The sequence below is a fragment of the Lagenorhynchus albirostris genome, chromosome 9 (genome assembly GCF_949774975.1).
Source record: "Lagenorhynchus albirostris chromosome 9, mLagAlb1.1, whole genome shotgun sequence".
NCBI classification, from domain to species: Eukaryota; Metazoa; Chordata; class Mammalia; order Artiodactyla; family Delphinidae; genus Lagenorhynchus; species Lagenorhynchus albirostris.
This window is the reverse complement of record NC_083103.1, coordinates 62,319,189-62,343,563: the sequence shown is the minus strand read 5'-3', so window position 1 is coordinate 62,343,563 and position 24,375 is coordinate 62,319,189. Positions and strand designations below refer to the sequence as shown.

Here is a 24,375-nt window from a genome sequence, read left to right as displayed (position 1 = left end):
TCCATGTCTTAGAGAAGCCAAAATCGAGAGTTATATAATTTCTAGTGCTGCTGTTTCTCCTGCCTGAGGAAACACTTCATCGCGTGGAGGGTGCAGGACATTTCTGTGCTCTTCTATATAAGAACGGGGTGTGGGCAGGGGTGGCCGGCGGTAGCAGAGAGATTTGTTTTTTCTGCAAAAGGAAGGTGGGTAGTTTGGAGAGAGACTGAGGGAAAAAGGGTGGATGTGGAAGCCAAGCGGCCGAACTCTCTCATTTAGGAAACCGCGAACTGTTTGCACAGCTTATGCTCACATGCCTAATACTACTACAGCGTCTCAGAAAACACCTTTGGGGGAAGGTTTGACTTGTCTCGAAGAGTCTCAGTGTTTTTCCTCGACGGATAGGGAGCTGCTTGGATGCGAAGAGACGGCATGATGTGAATGACTCCAGTGTGAAGAAATCTTCGCCAACTCATCCTGCATCAAGTGCCCATTGAGTAGCACTGTCACTTTAATGTCTCCATGCCAGGGGATTGCTTTCCTTCTTTTCAATCCTCTCGGTTAATACGTGGGAGGATCAGAATCAGAGGGGGCATTAAGGATCAAGCCTGAGGGGCTTGGAGAGCACAGAAGAAAAAAAATGAAAGTGACAGCAAGCTGGATCCTGTCTTACTGAGGGGGTGAGATCCGGAACTTCTGGTCCAGTGAATAGAAAGGGGCCTTTCAGTCTGTTCTGCCCCAGAAAACTGTCCAAACTCACCCACCTTTTTAGAGACTAGAGTCAAAGAGGTTTTTAAAAGTATTTTTGGGGGGTGAGGGTTTTAAATTTTTCTCTAAAGAATTGAGGGTTTTTATCATCAACCAGTTCATCTTTGAATTTGATCATGTATTGAGTAATGAGACAGCTGTGTAAATTTGGTTTGTGCCTTAATTGAGTTAGTCATCGAACTCCAAAAATGCTGCTGCCTGAAGAGGAGTTTTAATAATGTTTTCTATGCTTACAATAATTTTCTTTTTAAACAGAATAAATGTTTTATAAACATTGAAAAACTCAAAAGCTATTTTTCTTTAAACTCCGTGGGCACTGTCAAAGTTGGTGGAAAAAATACATCATTTTTTCTTTATTTGAAAGAGAAGACAGCCTGGATTTCAAACAGTGAAGTGGTTTGCAACAGTTACCTGGCCCTTGGCCTCCATCCAGGTGGATCAAGTTGAGACCTGAAAAGAGATCTTGAATCCTGTGTCAGTGGAAAGACCCAAGAATGCCAGTCAAGAAGAAAGGTGGGCTATGAGGTTTTCTATATATGTTTCTCCTTTTTCTTGGTTCTGCTATTTGCAGTTTAAATTGTAGTCCATTTGAGAGTAGAATTTTGCTTGGGATGTAGTTGTTGTAATGATGTCTTTTCTGTGGTACATCATTCAGTAATATTATTTTACTAAATGAAAACCAAGTAGGACTGTTGTATTTAATTATAGACATTTATGGTTTCCTAAATCAGGTGGTATAAATCACCATTTGTAATCAGCGTAAATTTGATACCACAGATTTGGGATTTTCTTTAGCTTGCTTTCTTAGCTTGTTAAAGGTTACTTTTACACAGTCTTTAAAAAAGAAACCTGTACAGTGCAGCTCTTCCTCATGGATTTAATATTTATCAAGCAAATTACATAGTTGTAAAAGATAAAGTTGTTTGTAGTGAATGCAATTATAGATTTATTATTTATCTTTTATTAAAAATAGCTTTCATGTTTGGGTTTACTCTAGTGGAAACTTCACTTTTGTGATAAAGCACTGCTTTGGTAACTGTTGTGCTTTTCCAGATGTATACATTATCCAGTAACATGATTGGCAAATTCTGCAAGTGAGGTAAATACCCCACTCCCCACCCCCACTGATCAAGCTCTGGAAGGTTCCTGAAGTATAGTTTATTATAGGTCACACCTTGGGATTCACTTTAGCCTAGATCTACCCCAGGTGAGCCCTGTTCACCTAAGGATCCTAGAGAAGCTGGTGTTTTTTGTTTTTTGACATTTTATAGAAGACCAGATCAACTATAAAGGAGTTTTTAAAAGAGTTTTAAACTAAAATGTGTACCAATACCCTTGAACTCTACTGTAGTGGACTAGTATAGATCCAAATGTTGACCATTTATGTGAGTTGCTACAGTCTGAAACTAAAGCTTAGTGTGAAGGTTAAGGTGCAACCTAGCTCTGCATGATGTTTAATCCTACCTGTGGATTTGGAAGGTGTATTGAGGAAACTTATAATCAGTGAGATTCTTTATCCAGCTGCTGTCTGTAGAGAAGGACAATGATATACAAAACCTCTGAAACACCTAGAAATGTCCCTTTGTATGCTGGAATTTAAGACTGGGCTTGTTTCCTTCTCCTGCTCTCCTCCATAATATCACTGAGAGAAGTAAACTCTCCTTGAGATTTTGGAGCTACACCTGTCCAGACCTGACACAATTGGTTTATTTGGAACAAGAATGATTTGGGGGAATGTAGCCAATAAAGGATACGTCTCTTTGACTTATTTAGCTTGAGGTGTATTTTTATTCTTTCTACCATTTATTGTGCTCTAGTTAGTGTCCCTTTTGGACTTATTTTAAACTAGTAATTGAATTAAACACATTGGGTGTGTGTGTGTGTGTGTGTGTGTATATGTATGAGACGGAGACAGAGAAGAGGAAGAGAGGGAAGGGAGAGAGGAAAGGGAGAGAGAAAGAGAGGGTTAAAAAGGTATCTGGGAAGGAGGAGGAGGAAAGGCATTGATGTTCTAGATATCTTAACTAAGCAGGGTGAACTTAAGATTTCTAAACCCAACAGACTGAGATTTTTACAAAAGTTCCTACCTTTAAAGAAAGTTACAAAAATTGCCGATACATTATTGAAAACCATACTTTATGAGAAATAATTTCTTTCCTTCCCTGCTTCCTTCCTTCCTCTTCTTTCCTCCCTCCCTCCTTCCTCTTCTGTTATTCTTTACCAGTGGATTGATTGTAGTGGGTCAAATTTTTTAAGGAATCAACAAGTTCTAATTAGCAAAGTACAAAGTTCTAATTAACAAGTACATATTTGGATATTACTAAAGTATATGCATTATGTAATTTACTTCATGAACTAATCTAGAGAAACAGCTTATCTTTTAAAAAATCTCTTAAAACTGTTAGTATTAAGATATATATTTTAAAATATTATAGACAACTAACCAAACAAGTTATGACATGTACATTATATTTTTAATTAGCTAAGCTTACTGTCTGTACTGTTTCTATAAGTAAAACAAATACTTTGAAGTATAACCTAGATTTATTCTGCAGAGAGCACAGTCCTCTATCATCCTGAATCTTTTCTCTTTCTTTCTTTTTAATATTTGTGCTGCTTCTTTTGTATTTTTTTTTTTTTTTTTTTGCGGTACGTGGGTCTCTCACTGTTGTGGCCTCTCCCGTTGCGGAGCACAGGCTCCGGACGCACAGGCTCAGCGGCCATGGCTCATGGGCCCAGCCGCTCCGCGTCATATGGGATCTTCCCGGACCGGGGCATGAACCCGCGTCCCCTGCATTGGCAGGCGGACTCTAAACCACTGTGCTACCAGGGAAGCCCTCTTTTGTATTTTTTTAAAAATTTATTTAGTTATTTTTGGCTGCGTTGGGTCTTCGTTGCTGCGCGTGGGCTTTCTCTAGTTGCGGCGAGCGGGGGGTACTCTTCGTTGCGGTGCACGGGCTTCTCATTGTGGTGGCTTCTCTTGTGGCGGAGCGTGGCCTCTAGGCTCGCAGGCTTCCGTAGTTGTGGCTCGTGAGCTCAGTAGTTGTTGCTCACGGGCTCTAGAGCGCAGGCTCAGTAGTTGTGGTGTACGGGCTTAGTTGCTCCATGGCATGTGGTATCTTCCCGGACCAGGGCTTGAACCTGTGTCCCCTACATTGGCAGGCGGATTCTTAACCACTGTGCTAACAGGGAAGTCCCTCTTTTTTCTTTCTTCATTGTTGCATGTGGTAGATAGGATGGAAGCTAGGCTTTATGTAATTTTAAACAATAACTATCCTCATAGAGCCAAGTGTTTATTCATTGTTGAATATATTCTTATTATAATAAGAAATTTTCATAAGACATATTTCTCACTTGTTATATATTTTGTATGTTATTGTAAAAGTAGAGAGTAGTTTCTCTGATTGGTAACACGCAAGCATGGTAGGAAGTGGGAATGGGTGTGACATCTAAGTACATTTTTTTTTTTTTTTTGCTGCACTTCGCGGCGTGCAGAATCTTAGTTTCCTGAATAGAGATGGAACCCGGGCCCGCTGCAGTGGAAGCACAGAGTTGTAACCACTTGACCACCGGGAAAGTCCCTAAGTACATTTTTAGGTGCTATCTTGATTGTTCTTAGGTAAGCCAAAACTGCTATATTCAGTGCTATTTTGCTTTATGACATTACTTCCTACCTCTTCTACCTCACTCTCTTCACATTTTTATAGATCTCAGTTTTATCAACAGAACACTCATCATTTCTTCTTCAGAGATATTTTTTTCCCAACAGTCGCTTTTCATTCAGGATTCTCTTTTCTTCAGTTGTAACTTGATTTGCTCCCAACTGAGCATTTATGATATCTTTGACCTGTTTTAAATTCTGAAAATTCAGGGCCAGTCCAAGATAAGTTGTATCAGCATTCTCTGTTATGATGCAAGGTCATGATGTGTAGTAAGGGGCTATTTCAACAGACTTGTGAATTGATCTGATTTCATCTTGGATTAATGCAAGAAATTAAAGTTAATGATAGTTGTGTTCTCCCCTGTGGTTTTTGCAGAAAGTTGCTGTTTTAGTGATAAAATATACTTCAACAGAATTTTTTAGTACATTGCAGTTTCTTTATTGAGCAGTTTTTTCTCTTTATTGTCATTAAATATGTGAAAAAATCAATGCTTTTAATACTTTGAGGTTGATGCTTATTTCATTTGTGTTTTTAAAAAATTGTCCTATTCTGCTCTTCTTTTAAATTGGTATAGAAGTCTATCTGATGTTATTAATTTACATGACACTTTATTTCCTTTGAATTCTTCTGTTGCAACTGTTTTTAGCCATATAATAGAGTATGTATACCATGTACTGAAACTTAAACACTATTATTTTCATAATTCACATGTTTTGACATTGTTCTTTTTAAAGGAAGTTGAAGAATGTTGTGTGATTAGAATCCCAAGACATGATATTGCCATGTATCTTATGGACATTTGTGAAATTGAGATTGTTGTTTCCTGGGTTTACACTCTTTCCTTTTGGTTGACTGTATACTTCATAAAAGTGTCATTTCTGTTTTTCTTTTTTCCCCACTCTCTGGAAGGGAACTTATAACTCTTATGTTTAATTTTTCCTCATTTAAAAATTTCTTTCATTATCTATTTCCTGCACTTTGTGGCTTAACTTCTTTTTTGTAGGATCTCACTAGTTTATATTTGCCTTTCATTATCTAAGCATCAGAGCATACTCTCTATCTCTAGCTTTTCTTCAATTACTAAATTTTTTTCAGGTTCTCTAAAGGGGAAAATAGGTACCTAAATTTATTGATTACACCTGAGTAGCTATTTTATCCCTTCTGTATGTACTTCACCAAGTTTTTGTTTGAACTTTTACGTTTGCCGTACCAGGATTACATTCAGATGCTTTTTCAATTTCAAAAAACTTTATATGCTTTTTCTTTTTCTGAGCCAGTAGAACTCAAAAGAGTTAAGCCCCAGAGACAGATGGGAAAAGGCAGGTTTCAAACTTTTGTAATTTCTGTAAGTCAAAGTAAGATAACTTACTAAAGATTTTTTTAGGTTTAAAATCCCTCAAAAGGGACATCTTGACCTTGGTTGAGAGAATTGTTAAAAATCATGACACCACAGATTCTTTTGTTTTTAATTTTTAATTTAATTTAATTTATTTTTAGATACAGCAGTTTCTTATTAGTTATCTATTTTATACATATTAGTGTATACACGTCAATCCCAATCTCCCAATTCATCACACCACCACCGCCCCCCCAACCCCCGCCACTTTCCCCCCTTGGTGTCCATATGTTTGTTCTCTACATCAAGCCACAGATCCTTGCTGTTGGAAAATACTCATCAATCAGGAGGCATAAAGAGAGAACATTCCGAAGAGAGAAATAGAAGAATACTCTGTATTCAACTACTGATTAGGAGTATGTTATGAAGCAAGCAATAGGCATAGTGTTAAAATTATCTGTAAATTGAATTTATTTTACAGTTTTTATGTATTGGGAATGTTGCAAATGATATGCTAATGAATTGACACCATAAAATATTTGAACTGTTAGGTTTTTGGGAAACTGCCCAAGTGCTCCATTCATGATAGAATATTTGATCTTTCCTTTAGGCCTATGATTGGTTACATCTTTGGGTGGAAGAGTCTAGTCAGTGAGAAGATGTACACAAAATATTGGATTTTTAAAACATCAAATTAAGACATTCAATTCATTTATGCCTTTGCCAATCAATCAATTAATCCGTCACTCTTTTATAACAGTACATTCAGTAAACTATAAGAATGCTCTTCTTTCTTAATTATATACTCTCATTATATGCTTTTATTTCTTAATATTTATTGTGTAACCATGTCAGTGATTTTTGAGTATAATGCTGAGATGTATAAAATCTTTTTATTTTTTATTTTTAACTGGAGCAAGAGCACTTGTACCCCAGCTATAATTCCTGCTCAGGAGTTTGTAGCAGTCAAGGCACGAGGGCTCTGTATCCTCAATGTAGGTTGCTTTGTCAGCAAAGGATCATGAGTTTTACCCAGTCTCTTCTGTCCAGTCAGTCATTCCAAATTCCAAGTAGTAAGCTTTCTGCATAGATTCAGTTTTTAGTGAGTTTTTCAAAGCTATTTCAAGAATTATGGCCAAATGGCCTCTATTATGAAACAATGCTCCTGACCTCATTTGTTTTAGGATTTAAAATCAAGAGGAAATGATATAAAGTAGAAAATCCTGTGAAAATGAATTAAGTTAAATCTTTCAAAGATTATGAGTAAGATTATGTATCCCATTGCTGCTGATGACACATCTTGCCAGCCATTGGGGCCCTGATTCTGTTAGAGTAAGACTCTGAGGCTTCTGTAGGGGGCCTATCATTTTGGAGAGTTGTGACATCTTTATCATTGAAAGTGTGGTGAGACTTGAAATAAACCTGTTAGGTTCTGTACTATTTAAAATACCTTATAGGTAATAAACTATAAATTATTTTAAAAGGTAAATTTGGGTATGTATTTAAGGAAATAGCTTTCCTTCTATTTATTTATTCCATCATTTATCCATTCAACAAAGATTTATTGAGTGCCTGCTATGTACCAGGCACTGTGCTAGGTGCATGTTTTACAGTGGCAAATGATATTCGGTGTCTGCTTTTATGATGCTTAAAATTTATTAGGGAGACAGATACGGACACAGGCAATTTCACTGTGTATGTTGGGATTAACATCGTGTCATGTTCATTTCTTTGCATCATGTCCCTATAATCCTCAATGGCAGTGATATTGTGGGAAAAACCTAGACCAGTAGTCAGAAGACCTGGCTTCTAGGAGAAGGGACAAGATCTGATAATCACTGAGCTGGACGCTCAGTCTATAAATTTAGGTGTGTAAGAAATAACCATTTATTTTCTATAGTTCAACTTTATTTTTGACTCTTAATTACTAAGTTGTGGGCAGAATCACTCCAATCCTTTTTGAGTTTTTTCCTACTTCCGTGGGGTTATGGTAGGGTTCCATCTGGAATGGGCGTATACTCTGGTCATTGATCATCTATATACAACAGTTTACCCCTGAGGCATGAGTTGTTGTGTCTAGATGGTTCTTTCTGGTCTGGCAACAACTGCTGCTTCTAAGACATGTATTTAAATGTTTTTTCCCCAGAATTTCTGCATTTCTGTTTGCGTAGCTGCATAATGATGCTTTTCCTTTCTGGGGTCTTTTGGCCTTTCAGGCAATGCTGCCAGGAAACAGAGCCTAGATACCTGCTGCCTTGGGACCCAAAAACTTCTCTTATTTTTCAACTGAGAAAATCTCTTTCTAGACTGGGGAGGGGCTAGGAGATGTCCCCCTCTCTGCATGTACCTGAGAATCTCTCTTTCATCTCTGAAACAAACATTTCTTTTATTTGGAGGGTTTAGGCTTTTGGAAAGCAACACTGGGATAACTTTAAAATCCCGTTGGTTTTCTGTCCTGGTACATACCTCCCCTGAGGCAATAAAGTACAAAACCAGTTACCAGCTTGAATGAGAAGAAAGGAAATGGGAACATTTAGGGAGAGAAGAAATTAACATCTCAAAGTGCCAGCCTTGCACAGGTACTTCACATGCCTTCTTATGATAATGCCACCAGGTGACCTTGTGAAAATCATATCATCTTTCTGAACCTCAGTTTCCTTTTCTAAAAGGGGTTTAATACTCCCCCCACATATATGTTATTTCTTTTCCCCATCAAATAAGATAATATATATTAACTTCACTTTTATAAAGTTAGTGATAGAATTAGGACAGGAAGCTCATCCAATGTTCTTTCTACTGTATGAGTAAGGTATTCTTTGAACAAATGAATGGCATCATGGTGCAGTGGAGGAGAGTCCCGGGACGGAATCCTGTCTTTACCATTAGCTGAATAAGTTATCTAAAGAAGATCAACAGACTGAGCTTCAAATTCCTCATCTTAAGACATGACTGCACTAATAATACTCAACTCTTAGGATTATTGAGACAAAGAAAAATATCTAGCCCATGTGGAAATTATTTTGGGAATAGGAAAGTGCTATACAAATGCTTATCAGAATACTTTCTTTCTTTCTTTCTTTTTTTTTGGTCCGAGGAAGAGGAAAGTTGTGTTCAGAGGAAAGTTGTCTCCTTCCATCAGTTGTCTGGGTCCAGCTTCCTGGTCAGCTTCTGGAGTTAGCCTACCCAGATGTGGCAAGTACACATCTGGTTACAGAAAGGAAATGCCACACTGCTTTTTTTTTTAGAATAGAATAATGTTTCTTATGAGTATTTCTTCTCTTTCAATGTTGCTAAAGTAATCTGTAAACCATCCAATATTTACAAAATGATTGCAGTCTTTAGATCTGCTTTAAGTCTGGCCATACATTTTCCCCACAATTTAAATCCCAAGTTTTACCTATTTTTTCATTTTCTTTTTCTAGTTTGTTACAACTGGAATAAGGCATATTTCAGTATTCAGCTGAAGATGCAACTTACTATCTTCTTTCTTTCTATTTATTACTATTTAACCTTCTACTTTTCCCATTGTTCTCTTCAAGAATTCTGTAGAAATTCTGAAAGCATGACTTATCTGAAAGGTAGTAATATAAATTCACCATTTCATATTAATATCTTTTTGTGTCAGTAGGGGAAATAGCCTTATCAACAGGTGTTTGTTGAAGTATATTTAAAAAATTTTTTGGGGAGGCGGCGGGCTGGAAGTATAGTATAATTGCTAAGGACAATTAAAGAAAAAAGAAACACTGATCCTTTCCCAATAAGTTACGTTTCAATATGGCATAATACTTAAAAGTATGGGCTTTGGTGCCAGATAGACCATGGTTTATACCCTGGTTCCAACACTGGTTGTGTAGCCTTGGGCAAGTTATTTCATTTCTCTCAGTTTGTTTCCTCATTTGCAAAATGTGTATAGTAGTATTTCTTGGGGTTCTTGTGAAAATTATATAAGGTGATCTCTGCAGAATGCTTAGCATTGCTCAAAAAAGGCCAGCTAATTTTATTAGTAATAAAATGACACCTTTGTTGTATCACCTTGAACTGTATATTTTAATATTAAAAAAGCTTCTTTTTAAAGACGTGGTACGAGGATAACTTTTCTGTTGGCATTCATCATTTTATTATTTTCATATGAATATCTTAATTTACAAAATAACAAGAACAATAATGTCAATGATAAGAATTAAGCACATATAAGTACTTCCTAATAAAATATTTTTATTTGCTAGTCATAATGTCTTATATTGTAAATAATCAAAAACTGTTCAATGTTGCATATATTCATTTGAAATGGCATGAGAGAGGGAAAAACTCTAATCATTTTTGTTTCTTTCAATTGATATATATCACACCGTAGTTAGGATGATCTTTCTAAAACTTTAAAAAATGGTCATGCTCATCTTTATTAAAAAATCTTCCATGGCTTGTTAGTCCTCCTTCTGTATAAGGCCAAACATAGCATGGTCTGTATGGCATCAATTTACTTCTCTGTTCTCACGACCCCTGGTACCTCATCATAGCATGACACCACTCTATTTTAATCTTTTACTTTGTTTAAATTTTCTATTTAATTATTTTTACTTTCAGACAAAAGAAATCCCTAAGACGGTAGAATATTTATCTTGTTCAGTGTTGAGTTCCCAGTGTCTAGAGCATAGTAAGATAAATATTTGATTAATGAATCAAAGAACTTTTTATCTCTATCAGGTTTTAAAGGTAGGACCATTTTAATTTATATGTTATAAATATAATTTTTATAGTAATAAACACATGTAAAAATAAGAGTTTCAACATATAACCCTAGATTCTAAAATTCAGTGATAAAATTATGTCTGATTGGTCAAGTTTTATTTTTTTTCCATAGAAATATGCTCAACTCTGTTTCTGGAGCATTAAGGGTGGAGAAAACACTATACTTGAAATCAAAAGCTTTAGGATTAAGCTCCAAATCTGTTATTCAGTAGTTCTGTGATTGGACAAGCCACTATGAATTTCAGTTTCATGTGAAATAGGCAATATGACTTCTCAGTGGTGGGAATCAGATCAGATAATGCACGTGAAAGTTCTTTCTAAACTAAAAATGTTACATAAATTTATTTAAAGGAATTTTAGTATTCTAAATGATTTGTGTATTTAGTTTACCCTTTCCTCTATTACACTTTGATCTTGGTTTTCTGAACAATACCATCACATGTTCTATAATTTTTCCTTTTATTTTTAGTTGTGGCAAATAATTTTATGTTATCCTTTCCCTCTTTCTAAAATTTCATTTGTTAGCAGTATTGCCGTTTACTGTTTCAAATTTAAATCACCTGTCCCAAATTATTTGTAACTTTTTGGTAATGCTATTCTTAAACCAAATACAAAAGAGTTGAAGCTTAATTAACAGACACATGATTACTTATAATTCCAGTTATGTAACATTCACTATATCCTTTGGATTGCATATTTCATGCAAAAATTTTTTATTTAAAAAAATGATTTCCGGACTTCCCTGGCAGTCCAGTGGTTAAGACTCCACACTTACAATGCAGGGGGTGGGGATTCGATCCCTGGTCAGGAAACTAAGATCCCACGTGCCGCATGGCACAGCCAAAAAAATAAATTAATTAAAAATTAAAAACTAAGGGGAAATTAAAAAAAAAAGGATTTCCCTCCTATTTCCTCCTGTACGTGCCTTCAGGTATTACAAATTTAGTTTCATCCCTTCAATAGACTCGGGAGTCATATGAATACAGATTTCCTTTAACAAAGAAAATAGGAAAATTGAGGCCATTGTACTGGCAATTCAGGTGAAAAAAATCTCCACTTATACCTGGTTTAATTTGAACATCAATTAAAGTATTCGTCCTGACTTACTTGGATGATTATCTCAACTTTCCACTTTATTCAAGTAGTCAACATCTGGCTAGGGATCTTTGACTTGTATAACAAGATACTTGTCATTTTTTTTTTTCTTGCTTAATTTATCATCTTTGTATAGGTATCTAGTTTTAGATTACCTTTGAATTCAAGCTTTCATTAATCAGAAATAAGAATTTAATCAGAAATGGAGTTGACACTATGTAGTGATCATTATTAATAATCAAAAGAAGCGTAAAAGGGCAGCCAGAATTCCAGCATTAGATGTTGGCATGCAAAAGCCTAAGTTGTCTAAGATAGACTTGACCGTATTTAACCATTTGTTTTTTCTTATATTCTACCATCTTGTTTTATGTGTCAGATTTTTCTCATACAGAGATGAGAGGCATAATAAGCTCTGCTGGTTTAGAGAACATCTAGCTGCTTTGAATCAATACAGTGTCTTCCCTGGGTAGTCACTCAATAAACATATGTTGAATGAATTAATGAAAGTCCCCTTACATAGCAAATTATATTTGTTGATGTGATTATGGGAATGCTATTGATACATTTTTGGGAATTGCCATTCACAGGAAAGAAATCTCAGAATAAGTGGTGTACCTATAAAATTATATCTTTTTCACAGAGGAAAGAGAATTATAATTGTAAAGAAAAAAGAAAAGATGCCTGGTACTTAGACTTTTAAAAATTATCTGTTTAACAAATGAAAGAATGAGAAAGGCTAAAGCTTGAAGCACTATAGATAATCAGATAACTAGCGCCCAAGATACATATGAGAACTGAGAGAGGTGTACTATAATTATGACATTGTTGATTATTTACATTAGTGGTTAGGAATGCATTAGAGGCTCAGGTATAGTAAGCCACTCTCTTTTCAGGGAAACAGCTGATTGTTTAATTGTTGACAAAATGGGGATTCAAATATTTGTCCCTGATTCAAAGAGTTGTTAAAAATATATCAGGTAAAGTTTGAAAGCATTTTTTAAAATTAAAGGTTTATAAATTAAAGGTTTATACACATGTACTAGCATATGTTTATAACACTATCTTTTGTTAATATATGTCTTATTTTAAAATTGGAGACAGTTCCTGTGCATCCATATTCATTTTTATATTTCTATCCTTCTTAGGTAAAAAAAGAACTAATTACACAATGTCCTTCTCCATTCATTACTGCTTATTGAAATTCTCCCTTCTTTTAAGGGAGTAAGCTATATTATATAGGAGCATGAGAGAAGGCCTCGTTGATAAGGTGACATATGAGCAGAGATGTGAAAGAAGTGAAGTAGTAAGCTTCATGGATATTTGAAGGAAGAATGTCTAGGCAGAAAGGCAAGTGTAGAGTCCCTGTGGTAGGAGGGTTCTTGATGTATTTGAGAAAGAGCAGAGACCACTGTGGTTGGAGTAGACTGAGCAAAAGGAGAGGTGTAAAAGCTCAAATTAAAGAGCTAGGCTTTTGTCGAGTGAGATGGGGAGTCACTGGAGGGTTTGAGTTGAGGAGTGGTCCTATCTGACTTCTGACTTAAAAACATCTTCCTGGCTGCTGTGTTTAGAAAAGACTGTAGGAGGGAAAAAGTGACATCATGTAGACTTGTAAGAGGTTATTTCATTAATGCAGGGGATAGATGATGGTCTGGACCAGGGTAGTAGCACTGGAGATGGTGAGAAGTGATGGGATTCTGTATGTAATTTGATGTTAGAGCCAACAGGATTTATTGACGGATTCGATGTAGAGAGAGAGCTAGAGAAGAAGAATGAATGACGACTCCAGCGATTTCTGGCCTGAACAGCTGGAAGGATGAGAGATGGAGAACATTGCAGGGGAAGCAGATTGGGGTGGTGGATAAGATCTGGAGTTCAGTTTTGACAAGTTAAAGTTTGACATTTTCTTTTTTACCTGGAGAACTGGTTTGTTAAACGTTTACCAGCATTCACTGCTTGGAAGCCTAGTGAAGAAAATGTTTCAGGAGTGCAACAGTATCAAATGTGAGATGATACTGTGAGATGACTGAGAATTGACCACTGGATTTAGTAGGATGGAGATAATAGGTAACCTTGACAAGAGCAGTTTTAGTGGAATTACTGGAAAGAAAAGTTTGATTAGGGTAGTCTCAAGAAAGAATGAAGGGAAATTTAAAGGAGTTTTGCTCTAGAGGGGAACAGAGAAATGGGGACTATAGTTAGTTGGAGAGGAATGAGGCATAAAGGAAAGTTTTTAAAAATCACTGATAATACAGTTGATTTGTATGCTGAAGGGAGTGATTGAATGGAGAGGAAAACAGTTGATGATGAAGCAATGTCCTCGAGTAGGCAAAAGAGACTAGGCTCAGGTGCTCAAGTAGAGGAGTTGGCCTTAGAGAGAAACACAAATATTTTATCCATAGTAACAGGAGGGAAGGCAGAGTATAGGGGTGCAGTTACAAATAACTCAGTATATGTTATGTTAGGAGCTTGTGGAAGTTCTCTTATGATTTTCCATAAAATAGCGTGATAATCAGCTGAGAATGGCTGTGGGGGAGAAGAGTTGGGAGGTTTGGGAGAAAGATATGAAATAAAGTACTCAATAAATATGAATTATTGTTATCATAATTGGTATTTAATTTGTGAAAGTGGTAGATTTGAAGGGTGAAAGGCTTTTAAAATTCAAAGACAATTCTTTGTAGTAATGATTGTGGATAATCACTTCACAATATATACGTATTATCAAAACTTCCTGTTGTACACCTTAAACATATACCATTTTTATTTGTTAATCATACCTCAGTAAAGCTGGAAGAAAAAAGAATGAATCTCAAAGCATGGAAATTTTGATGAATATCCATCATATGATTTGAAAATATAAGGTAACAGAAGAGCTCTGGTCAGATGGAGAAGTGCCAGGAATATCAAAAGAGACTTTTGAAGGAAGTGACATTGACTCTAAGTAAAACTCTTACTCATGACAGAATCTGGGCAAAGGATGAAATTGTGGAAAACCAATGATAATTCCAGTTGTCTTTCATCACAAATGATACCCATAAGAAACCCTGTTCATAATGTGCCTTATAAATGAAAAGTTTGTATATTGTTAGTTCCTCGGATAAGAAATCCTCAAACAGAACAAATAAGATATATATATATAAAATCATAAAAAGGAAAATTATCAATGTAATATTTAAGACTCTGGTCTGAACTTTGTTGCCATTTTCTTCAGAAGCTTTCCAAACATAATTTTATAAAACACAAGTTGATGATGAAAGCAGTTGTTTACTGGTTAAGATGAGTCTTGCCTTTTCTCATAATGCATCTCAGGTCTGAGTAAATCGATTACTGTCTTTTGTATTCTTGGTGTACATAATTATTATTAGTTACAAATATGTGACTTGACATTCTCCAAATAGATCTTCATATTGGAACAACAAAATTGAATCTTCTGACTTCCAAAAAAAAAAAAAAGACAATTTTCACCTACTACACACAAAGACACTGTCACTTTGGTGACTTTTTCAAGGATATTTTGTCTTGCGGGCAGTGAAGACATGTAATCAAGAGCCATAATATAACAATATGTATTAAGAATGCCTGCAGTATTTGTGTAGGCAAAATGGTTTGGAAGAAGGGGGACAGTGATTAATTTTAACTGTCAGCGATGGCTTTATGAATAGAGAGCATTTGAGTTAGGTCTAAATTAAGGGAAGATCGGTTTTCAGTTGATTACTTTCTATGCATTAGACATTGTATTAAGTATTGTGTAATTTAATCCTGCTACCTGTGAGGAAACTGAAGCTCAGAGAAGTTAAGTAATTTGAGGGTCACACATAGCTAGTAAGTAGGTTTCAGACCCAGATCTAGCTGACAATAAACGCTTTTCAGTATAGCATACTGATTCAAGGTAGGGAATCGGGGTATGGGGGAGGATATTCCAATACAGGGGGCAGGAAGAGCAAAGAAAAGTGCAGAGGTGAGAAAAAGAGAAAGTATGTGTGTGTGTGTGTGTGTGTGTGTGTGTGTGTGTTTTGGGAAGTGGAGAGGAGAAGTGAGTAATCCAGTGTGACTTGGACACTGTGTGTGTATGTGTGGAGGGGGTAGAATAATATAGTGGGAAATAGGCTGAATATATAACTTGTAAACAGATCATGGGATGGAGGCCTCAAAGGTTGTGTTAAGGAATCTGGACACTCTCTGGTAGGAAGTCACCAATTTTAAGATAATTTTTTCTGACAGGAGAGAGTCTCATCTACTATGTGAATATCAATTGGTCAGCATTTCATTCGGACCTTTCTTTTGTTTCATAGTTGCAGATTCTTTTAGAAGACAACAGAAATAAAAGTGGGTTCTTAAAATTGAGTTCATTGTAATTATCAATTTTAAAGATAGTTTATGGAATTCATGATTAGTTTGTTAAATTATTTCGTCATGAAATTAGGAATATAACTATAGAATAGTTTAATGTTAGCTTATTATTTTTCTAAGACCATAAGATAGAATTTTAAAATCATGTTTTTCAGATACCGACCGAGCTTTATCATTACTGGAAGAATACTGCAAAAAATTAAGGAAACCAGAGGAGCAGCAGTTGAAAAACGCTGTTAAAAAGGTGATGGGTATCTTTAAGAGCAACTTATTCCAAGCTTTGCTAGGTATGTATTAAAAAATTATTTATCATCTTAATGATCAGAATTGGGCTTAAGAGTTTGAGTAATGTGGTCAGAAAACCTGATAACCAAATTTAAAACTGAAATATTTTTCTTGATATCAAGTAGAAAAAAAGATTTTTCCCCCATTTTCTTGTTTAAGGTTATCTTAAAAAAGAACTTCTATAAAATAGAAATAAAGTATATGTTAATAAAAATAAAAATATTGAAAGAATGTTTTATATAGGAAGACAAGTTTACACAGGAAAAAACTGGAGTAGCTTATTGCAAAAAATTGAGGACAAATATGCTAAAGAAGGAAGTTTCCTCCTTCTAGACGAAGACTTCCCTAACACAGAAAGTGATGGGTCACATTCTACTCAGAAACATAGTTCTAGTTTTACTCTCTTCTTAAGACAAAAACAACTTTTTTCATCTTTTTTGCTACTCTTAAGAAATTTCATGATTCAAATTGAGAAGTTTATTGATGAAAATCTCAGTGCTTTGTCAATGCTTCATGAATCTAACTATATAATGTTTAACCTTTTGCTTATTCTTGAATTTATGGTTTATTTATGTATGTCTTTATACATACATTTTTGCATTTATGCAGATAATTTTTAATTCTTTTTTAGAGTTAAATAAAAAATAGAAACAAATACCTCCCCTCAACAAAAGCAACCAACTAACTAAAGAATTTAAAAAAAGACTCACTCAATTACACTATAGATTTTACTGGACTTAAACAGCATATTTTAAAGAAATAATTGAATCTACCAGACGTTATTATTTTTCAGGTCTGATGGTTATTGATATAGAAACAAAAAATGTGAATTTATCAGGGTAAATCTTGAAAATATTTTATTTGTGTTTTTATTATAATGAATGTCTACACTTATTGACAAAACTATAACTTTATGGTTTGAAAATAATTTAAAAAACCATTAAATTTTGAAAAATTGAGAATCAGTCTATCGAATAAAAATAGAAGTAAAAAGCTTTATAGGATTATTGCCTGTGGATTAATTTCTTTAAAATATTCTTATATGGCTGGTAAGAATTAATGACACAAATAACTATAATCATCTTAGTTGGTATTAAATAAAAACAGCTCTAAATGGAGTCTTACAGAATTTAAATAAACCCTGTCATTAGAGAATAGTATTTTAGAGAACACTTTTAAGCAATGAATTTCTCAATTAAAAATTAATAGTTTTATCTAGTTGATAAATAGTAAAGGCCATTAACAGAATGGCAATGCCTCTAAATAGATTTGTATTATGTGCTTAGATAAGATTGGCTATGACTTTTGAGAGTTTGAGTTTTTGAGAACTTTATTTAGGAAGAATATCGTTGGATGCTTTAGAAAATTCTACTAAGGTAGTGTAACCATCTGGCAATGCAACATCATTACACGGGGAATAAAAAGAGGAATGACAAAGAGTTGTATTTTGCCGTTGTTTTGAGTGAGTGATAAATATCTTGGCAAAAAGCCTGTAATGTAATTGGAATTTCTGTAATAAAATGAGAGGCAACAGTAATCTGTAAAAAGCTGTTATGTAAGTAATCCTGATGCCCAACTTTGAATGGATAGATTTACTTTGGCTAGTCTTTTAAGTCATTTTGGGATAAACCAGAGTGCAAAGAATGGAGCAATGCTATACCACAAAACATAATTTTCTATTGAATCCTGTTAGGTTGCTAAATACTGCTTACTAATTTATTATTATTGAATGTTTGAGTTGGTCTCACTGTGCAATTTTAAGGACACAAAAGAAGAAAAACTATGTAGCCCTGTGCATCGTGAAGGGGATTATATCTTTATAAATGGATAAGTAGGGAACCATTAATAAATAGGGCATTATTATTATTTTTTAACATCTTTATTGGAGTATAATTGCTTTACAATGGTGTGTTAGTTTCTGCTTTATAACAAAGTGAATCAGCTATAGATATACATATATCCCCATATCTCCTCCCTCTTGCATCTCCCTCCCACCCTCCCTATCCCTATCCCACCCCTCTAGGTGGTCACAAAGCACTAGGGCATTAGTTATGCTCTGTATTTTGCTTTCTGTTTTGACTAACTTCCCTTCCCCATTTTTTTTTTTTGTTACAAGTGATGGAAGATAGTGACTTTCACCCATTGTTCTGGTATTCAGGTAGCCAGTATGTTGAAATAATGCCTTGCATGAATCTCACCTGAAGAAATAGAAGGGAATCATATGCAGAAAACCCATCATAAATGGATAGTAGAGTAAAATACTATTATTTCAGAATGTGCTGTAATATTTACAAGTGACCAGGAAACCAGGCCTTCTCTCTGTAGATGAAAAGCATCACTTTGAAAATGAATACTATCCTCCTTTTGTGGTACTTCATCATATGCCTAAAAAAGAAAATGCAAACACGTCTTAGATAGTAAGATGGTATAATCCTTGAGGACAGAATTCTGTCTCCATAACTTTGACCATTATTATAGCACAAAAAAACCCATTTTATAAATGGGTTCTGCGATAATAGGGTGGAGGGTGATAGCAGAGGTATTGTTTTTTCATTTTTAAAATGACTTTATTTGATTATAAACATATATGCTCATTATGGAAATTTTTAAAAATAAAGTCAAAGAAGAAAATAAAATCCAAGGGTAAAATGCTCTTCTCTTATAGTAAATAGGGTGATAAACTGTTTAACTTTCTTCTTTCTTGCTTCTCTAGTCCCTGTATTCTTTGTTTTGGTTTCCATTTACCAATAACAGAAAATGTAAAAAAACACCTTAACTTTTAGAGCTTCCCTGGTGGCGCAGTGGTTAAGAATCCGCCTGCCAGTGCAGGGGACTCGGGTTTGAGCCCTGGTCCGGGAAGATCCCACATGCCGCGGAGCAACTAAGCCCGTGTGCCACAACTACTTAGTCCGTGTGCCACAACTACTGAGCCTGTGCTCTAGAGCCCATGCTCTGCAACGAGAGAAGCCACCGCAGTGACAAGCCTATGCACCGCAATGAAGAGTAGCCCCCACTCTCTGCAAATAGAGAAAGCCCGCACACAGCAACAAAGACCCAATGCAGCCAAAAATAAATAAATAAAATAAATAAATTAAAACAAAGAAAACAACTTAACTTTTAAAAAGTTAGTAATTAGTGTTCATTAATGTACAAAAGAAGAAAAATGCCTGAAACAGCAAAGCTGCACATTTTGATGTTAGGCTTAGGGTGACATCTTGTGGTAATACTGAGGAAAATATTTTGTCCAATAGATAATTATAGTTTTATGATGATTGCATTAACACTTCAGAATTTGAATATAAGTGAGTTGGAATTCCATGATATTTTATAAATTAAGTTAGATCTCTTTCATTTAGCATAGCTAAAACATTCAGACTTTCAAGGCACTCTATTAGGTTATTTATCCTTCATTTAGGTGATGAAGGAGCAAGATGGAATGTTTTTCTTTTTATACTTCCCTTCCAGATCTACTTTGAAATTTAAAGATATGTATTGCCACCATAATTATTTGTAAAAACCATTTAAATAATATAATGAGTTCATTTTTAGATATGTACTATAAAAGTTCTTTGCTTTTATACCTTATTGAAAATTGTCTTATTCTTTTTTAAAAAAATTTTTGAATTTTATTTAATTTATTTTTTATACAGCAGGTTCTTATTAGTTATCAATTTTATACACATCAGTGTATACGTGTCAATCCCAATCACCCAATTCATCACACCCCCACCCCCCTACAGATGTTCTCTACATCTGTGTCTCAATTTCTGCCCTGCAAACCAGTTCATCTGTACCATTTTTCTAGATTCCACATATATGCGTTAATATACGATATTTGTTTTTCTCTTTCTGACTTACTTCACTCCGTATGACAGTCTCTAGATCCATCCACGTCTCAACAAATGACCCAATTTCATTCCTTTTTATGGCTGAGTAATATTCCATTTTATATATGTACCACATCTTTATCCATTCATCTGTCGATGGGCATTTAGGTTGCTTCCATGACCTGGCTATTGTAAATAGTGCTGCAATAAACATTGGGGTGCATGTGTCTTTTTGAATTATGGTTTTCTCTGGGTATATGCCCAGTAGTGGGATTGCTGTGTCATATGGTAATTCTCTTTTTAGTTTTTTAAGGAACCTCCATACTGTTCTCCATAGTGGCTGTATCAATTTACATTCCCACCAACAATGCAAGAGGGTTCCCTTTTCTCCACACCCTCTCCAGCATTTGTTGTTTGTAGATTTTCTGATGATGGCCATTCTAACTGGTGTGAGGTGATACCTCATTGTAGTTTTGATTTGCATTTCTCTAATAATTAGTGATGTTGAGCAGCTTTTCATGAGCTTCTTGGTCATCTGTATGTCTTCTTTGGAGAGATGTCTATTTAGGTCTTCTGCCCATTTTTGGATTGGGTTGTTTGTTTTTTTAGTATTGAGCTGCATGAGCTGTTTATATATTTTGCAGATTAATCCTTTGTCCATTGATTCATTTGCAAATATTTTCTCCCATTCTAGGGTTGTCTTTTTGTCTTGTTTATGGTTTCCTTTGCTGTGCAAAAGCTTTGAAGTTTCATTAGGTCCCGCTTGTTTATTTTTGTTTTTATTTTCATTACTCTAGGAGGTGGATCAAAAAATATCTTGCTGTGATTTATGTCAAAGAGTGTTCTTCCTATGTTTTCCTCTAAGAGTTTTATAGTGTCCAGTCTTACATTTACATCTCTAATCCATTTTGAGTTTATTTTTGTGTATGGTGTTACGGAGTGTTCTAATTTCATTCTTTCTCATGTAGGTGTCCAGTTTTCCCAGCACCACTATTGAAGAGACTGTCTTTTCTCCATTGTATATCCTTGCCTCCTTTGTCATAGATTAGTTGACCATAGGTGCGTGGGTTTATCTCTGGGCTTTCTATCTTGTTCCATTGATCTGTGTTTCTGTTTTTGTGCCAGTACCATATTGTCTTGATTACTGTAGCTTTGTGGTATAGTCTGAAGTCAGGGAGTCTGATTCCTCCAGCTCCATTTTTTTACCTCAAGACTGCTTTGGCTATTCGGGGTCTTCTGTGTCTCCATACAAATTTTAAGATATTTTGTTCTAGTTCTGTAAAAAATGCTATTGGTAATTTGATAGGGATTGCATTGAATCTGTAGATTGCTTCGGGTAGTATAGTCATTTTCACTATATTGATTCTTCCAATCCAAGAACATGGTATATCTCTCCATCTGTTGGTATCATCTTTAATTTCTTTCATCAGTGTCTTATAGTTTTCTGCATACAGGTCTTTTTTCTCCCTAGGTAGGTTTATTCCTAGGTATTTTCTTCTTTTTGTTGCAATGGTAACATATTGTCTTATTCTTTATTCATTACTTTTATGTACAAGTATGGACAGAACTATGTATGTATATTTAAAAGGTTTCAACCCCTTATAAAATCTTGTTAACCTTGTTTATCTAATTTTATTTCCTCTTACTTCACTGCAGTGTTTGAGGGGGAATTTTGGGGAAAGATTTAGAAGAGAATAGGTAGTAGAGTGATAGTTTCCTTAAAAGTCTACCAGTAGCAACATCTTAGAAAAGAACTTATCCTGCTTTATGGAGGCTTGCATGTTAGACTTTGTATTAGAGTAGAATATTTTTTATCTTCATAAAGCTTAGTGTAGAACCCTATGGATACTTGAAATTATTAGCAATAGGGGTGATACAGTAGATATACTACATATTAGGATTTATCACCTCCTTGTTGAAGCCTTCTACCATGTCCCTGCCTGTTAGCAGCTTTAACCAGCCCTTTCATTATGTCTCTTAACATTTAGTTCATATTACTATAAGGCACTTATTACACTGACTTATGATGAACTGAATATATTTCTGCTCCCTCAGTAGAATGTGAGTAGCTTGAGAGTTGAGGTTATATCTAACTAACAGTTGTACCCCCAGTATGTGAACCTTTAATAATAATAGGTCAGCAATAAATTTTTTATTCATTTATTCAACAGTTATTTAAAAAATACTTGTTATGTATTACACATTGTGCTAGGCAGTAGGGATACAACAGTAAACTCTAGAGGAGAGGATCGTCCTTGCCCTTCTGGGTAAGTGAGAGAAATCAAGTAGAGAGAAAAGAGATGTTAGGTATGCAATCAGTTAATCATTTAAATATAATAATAATAAGTATTACAAAATTGATCTGTATTGGAGTTTTATCAGATTTTAGTTTGAGTAAAAAAAAAAACTACATATTTTCTCAGTATAGTAATTCTAATATAATATTTTATTTCAAAATAACATCTATTTGAAAACATCATGGCTATTTTGGTCTTGATTTGTCTTTGTAATGTATAATTTTTGCCACCTGATTGTAAGAAAGTCTAAGAATTTTTTATAGATTATAGTGAAATGGTTATATAAATTTGGAACAACTTGGCTTCAGTCCTCCAAAGCAGAGGTTCTCCAAGTGTGGTTCGTGGATCAGCAGCATCAGCCTCATTGGGAGTTTGGTCAGCATTGCAGATTCTTGGGCCTCACCCCAGACCTACCGAATTAGAAACCCTGGAAGCAGGGTGCAGCAAATAGTGTTGTAATAAGCCTTCCAGGTGATTCTGAGGCATGCTAAAGTTTGAGAACATATGTTCTAAATGGTTAGATATTTGGCCACTCAAGGAAAGTAATATAGTATGTGAATAGTATTAATACATTTGGGAAAAGATGACAGTGGCATTTCTTCATTCTTGGGTTTTATAAAGACTTGATTTGATCTTTAAGAAATCCAGTGAGCCATTATCATTCTGGGATATATCTTGACTACTTTGAGGATCCATAAATTTAGGAATATCATTATGGCATCTAATTTTCTTTTTAAAGGACAGTAGTATATCTGAAACATTTAAGTGATTGATTTTTTCCCTTTGGATGCTTAATGGTAGTTTATACCTATGGGGCTATGGATAGAGAACAGCAGATAAGCGGCATTGAGATGCTGCTGTTGGCAAGTGGGAGGCTCACTCACTAGGGAAGTGCTTGCTGCCACTCACAGCCTCAAAGCATGTGCTCCTGTGAAACACATTTAATTACTGTATGTTATGGACATTTAAATAAGTATTGACTGGTCAAAGTGGTGAATGTTAGATTCTTAAATACCAAGGTCTACTCTGTTCCTACTTATTTGTTTAGAATACTCATTTCACTAAAATGAATGCAGGTATTTCAGTTATTGCAATTTAATTATAATAATTAACAAGGTATTTATGAAGTGTTTACCTATTTACATGGGCATATGCAGGTGGATATTATTAAAAACCAAATTCCTACCCTTAAGGGTATTAAAGTCAATTGGGAAGGTAATATTCACATATATACAAACAAATATAAGACAGGATGTAATCAAGGACTAAACTCTGGAGCCTAGACCAAACTGTAGGAGTTCAGAGAAGTGTGGGTTTATTGTAGGTTGGTGTTGCTGGGGAAGATTTTATACAAAATGTAAACTTGAGCTGGGTCTTGTCAATGATAGGATTTGAGTAAGAAAAGAGGATAGAGAAGGACATTTTTCCCCACCCATCCATCTAATCATCCATCCATCCCTTTATTCATTCAAAATTATTTATTGAACACTGTGCCAGATATAAAACTGGGGAGGCAAGCAGTAAACAAAATTGCACGAATAGTTTATATTTACAGTTGTGAAAATGCTACAGTGGAGAAGTAGAGGATGCTATGCGTGAGAAGCTTAACCTTAGCAGTGGAATTGGGGAAAGCTTTCTCAGGGAAGTGCCATTTTAGGTGATGACAATTAAACAGATTCATAGAGATCAGAAGGAGAGTGAGGAAGTAGATGTGACTTAAATGGGTTCAAGATGTTCTTGATATTTATGCTTTAAAAATGTTCTCTAGGGGTTGGCTAAAGCATCACGTTAGACTTAAATCTCTTCTAAAGGCTTGTTTAAGTTTGAGGGTACACTTGAGAAACAAGAGTAGTAAGCATAAAATGTGGCCCAGACAGTCCTTATAATTCCCATTGTTAAACGGCCATATACTGAGTGTGATTAGTTGTGTGTTTCATGTCAAGTAGGATCAAATATTTCTTAAGTTAAATTTGACACTTTAGGTTGGGTACCATCAAGAGAATTGTATGTCATTCTTGGCTCTGGCCTTT

At 35.0% G+C, this 24,375-nt stretch overlaps 1 protein-coding gene across 1 annotated transcript in view; it reads left to right on the top strand.

The window, feature by feature from the left end:
• Positions 1–15,490: 15,490 nt before the first annotated feature.
• LOC132526515 (disks large homolog 1-like) overlaps positions 15,491–24,375 on the top strand; it is a 1,013,093-nt gene continuing 1,004,208 nt past the window's right edge. Inside the window, exons 1-2 of the mRNA XM_060160866.1 lie at positions 15,491–15,560; positions 16,092–16,223. Of these exons, the coding sequence (XP_060016849.1) occupies positions 15,491–15,560; positions 16,092–16,223 (202 nt within the window). The remainder of the gene's footprint in view (positions 15,561–16,091; positions 16,224–24,375) is intronic.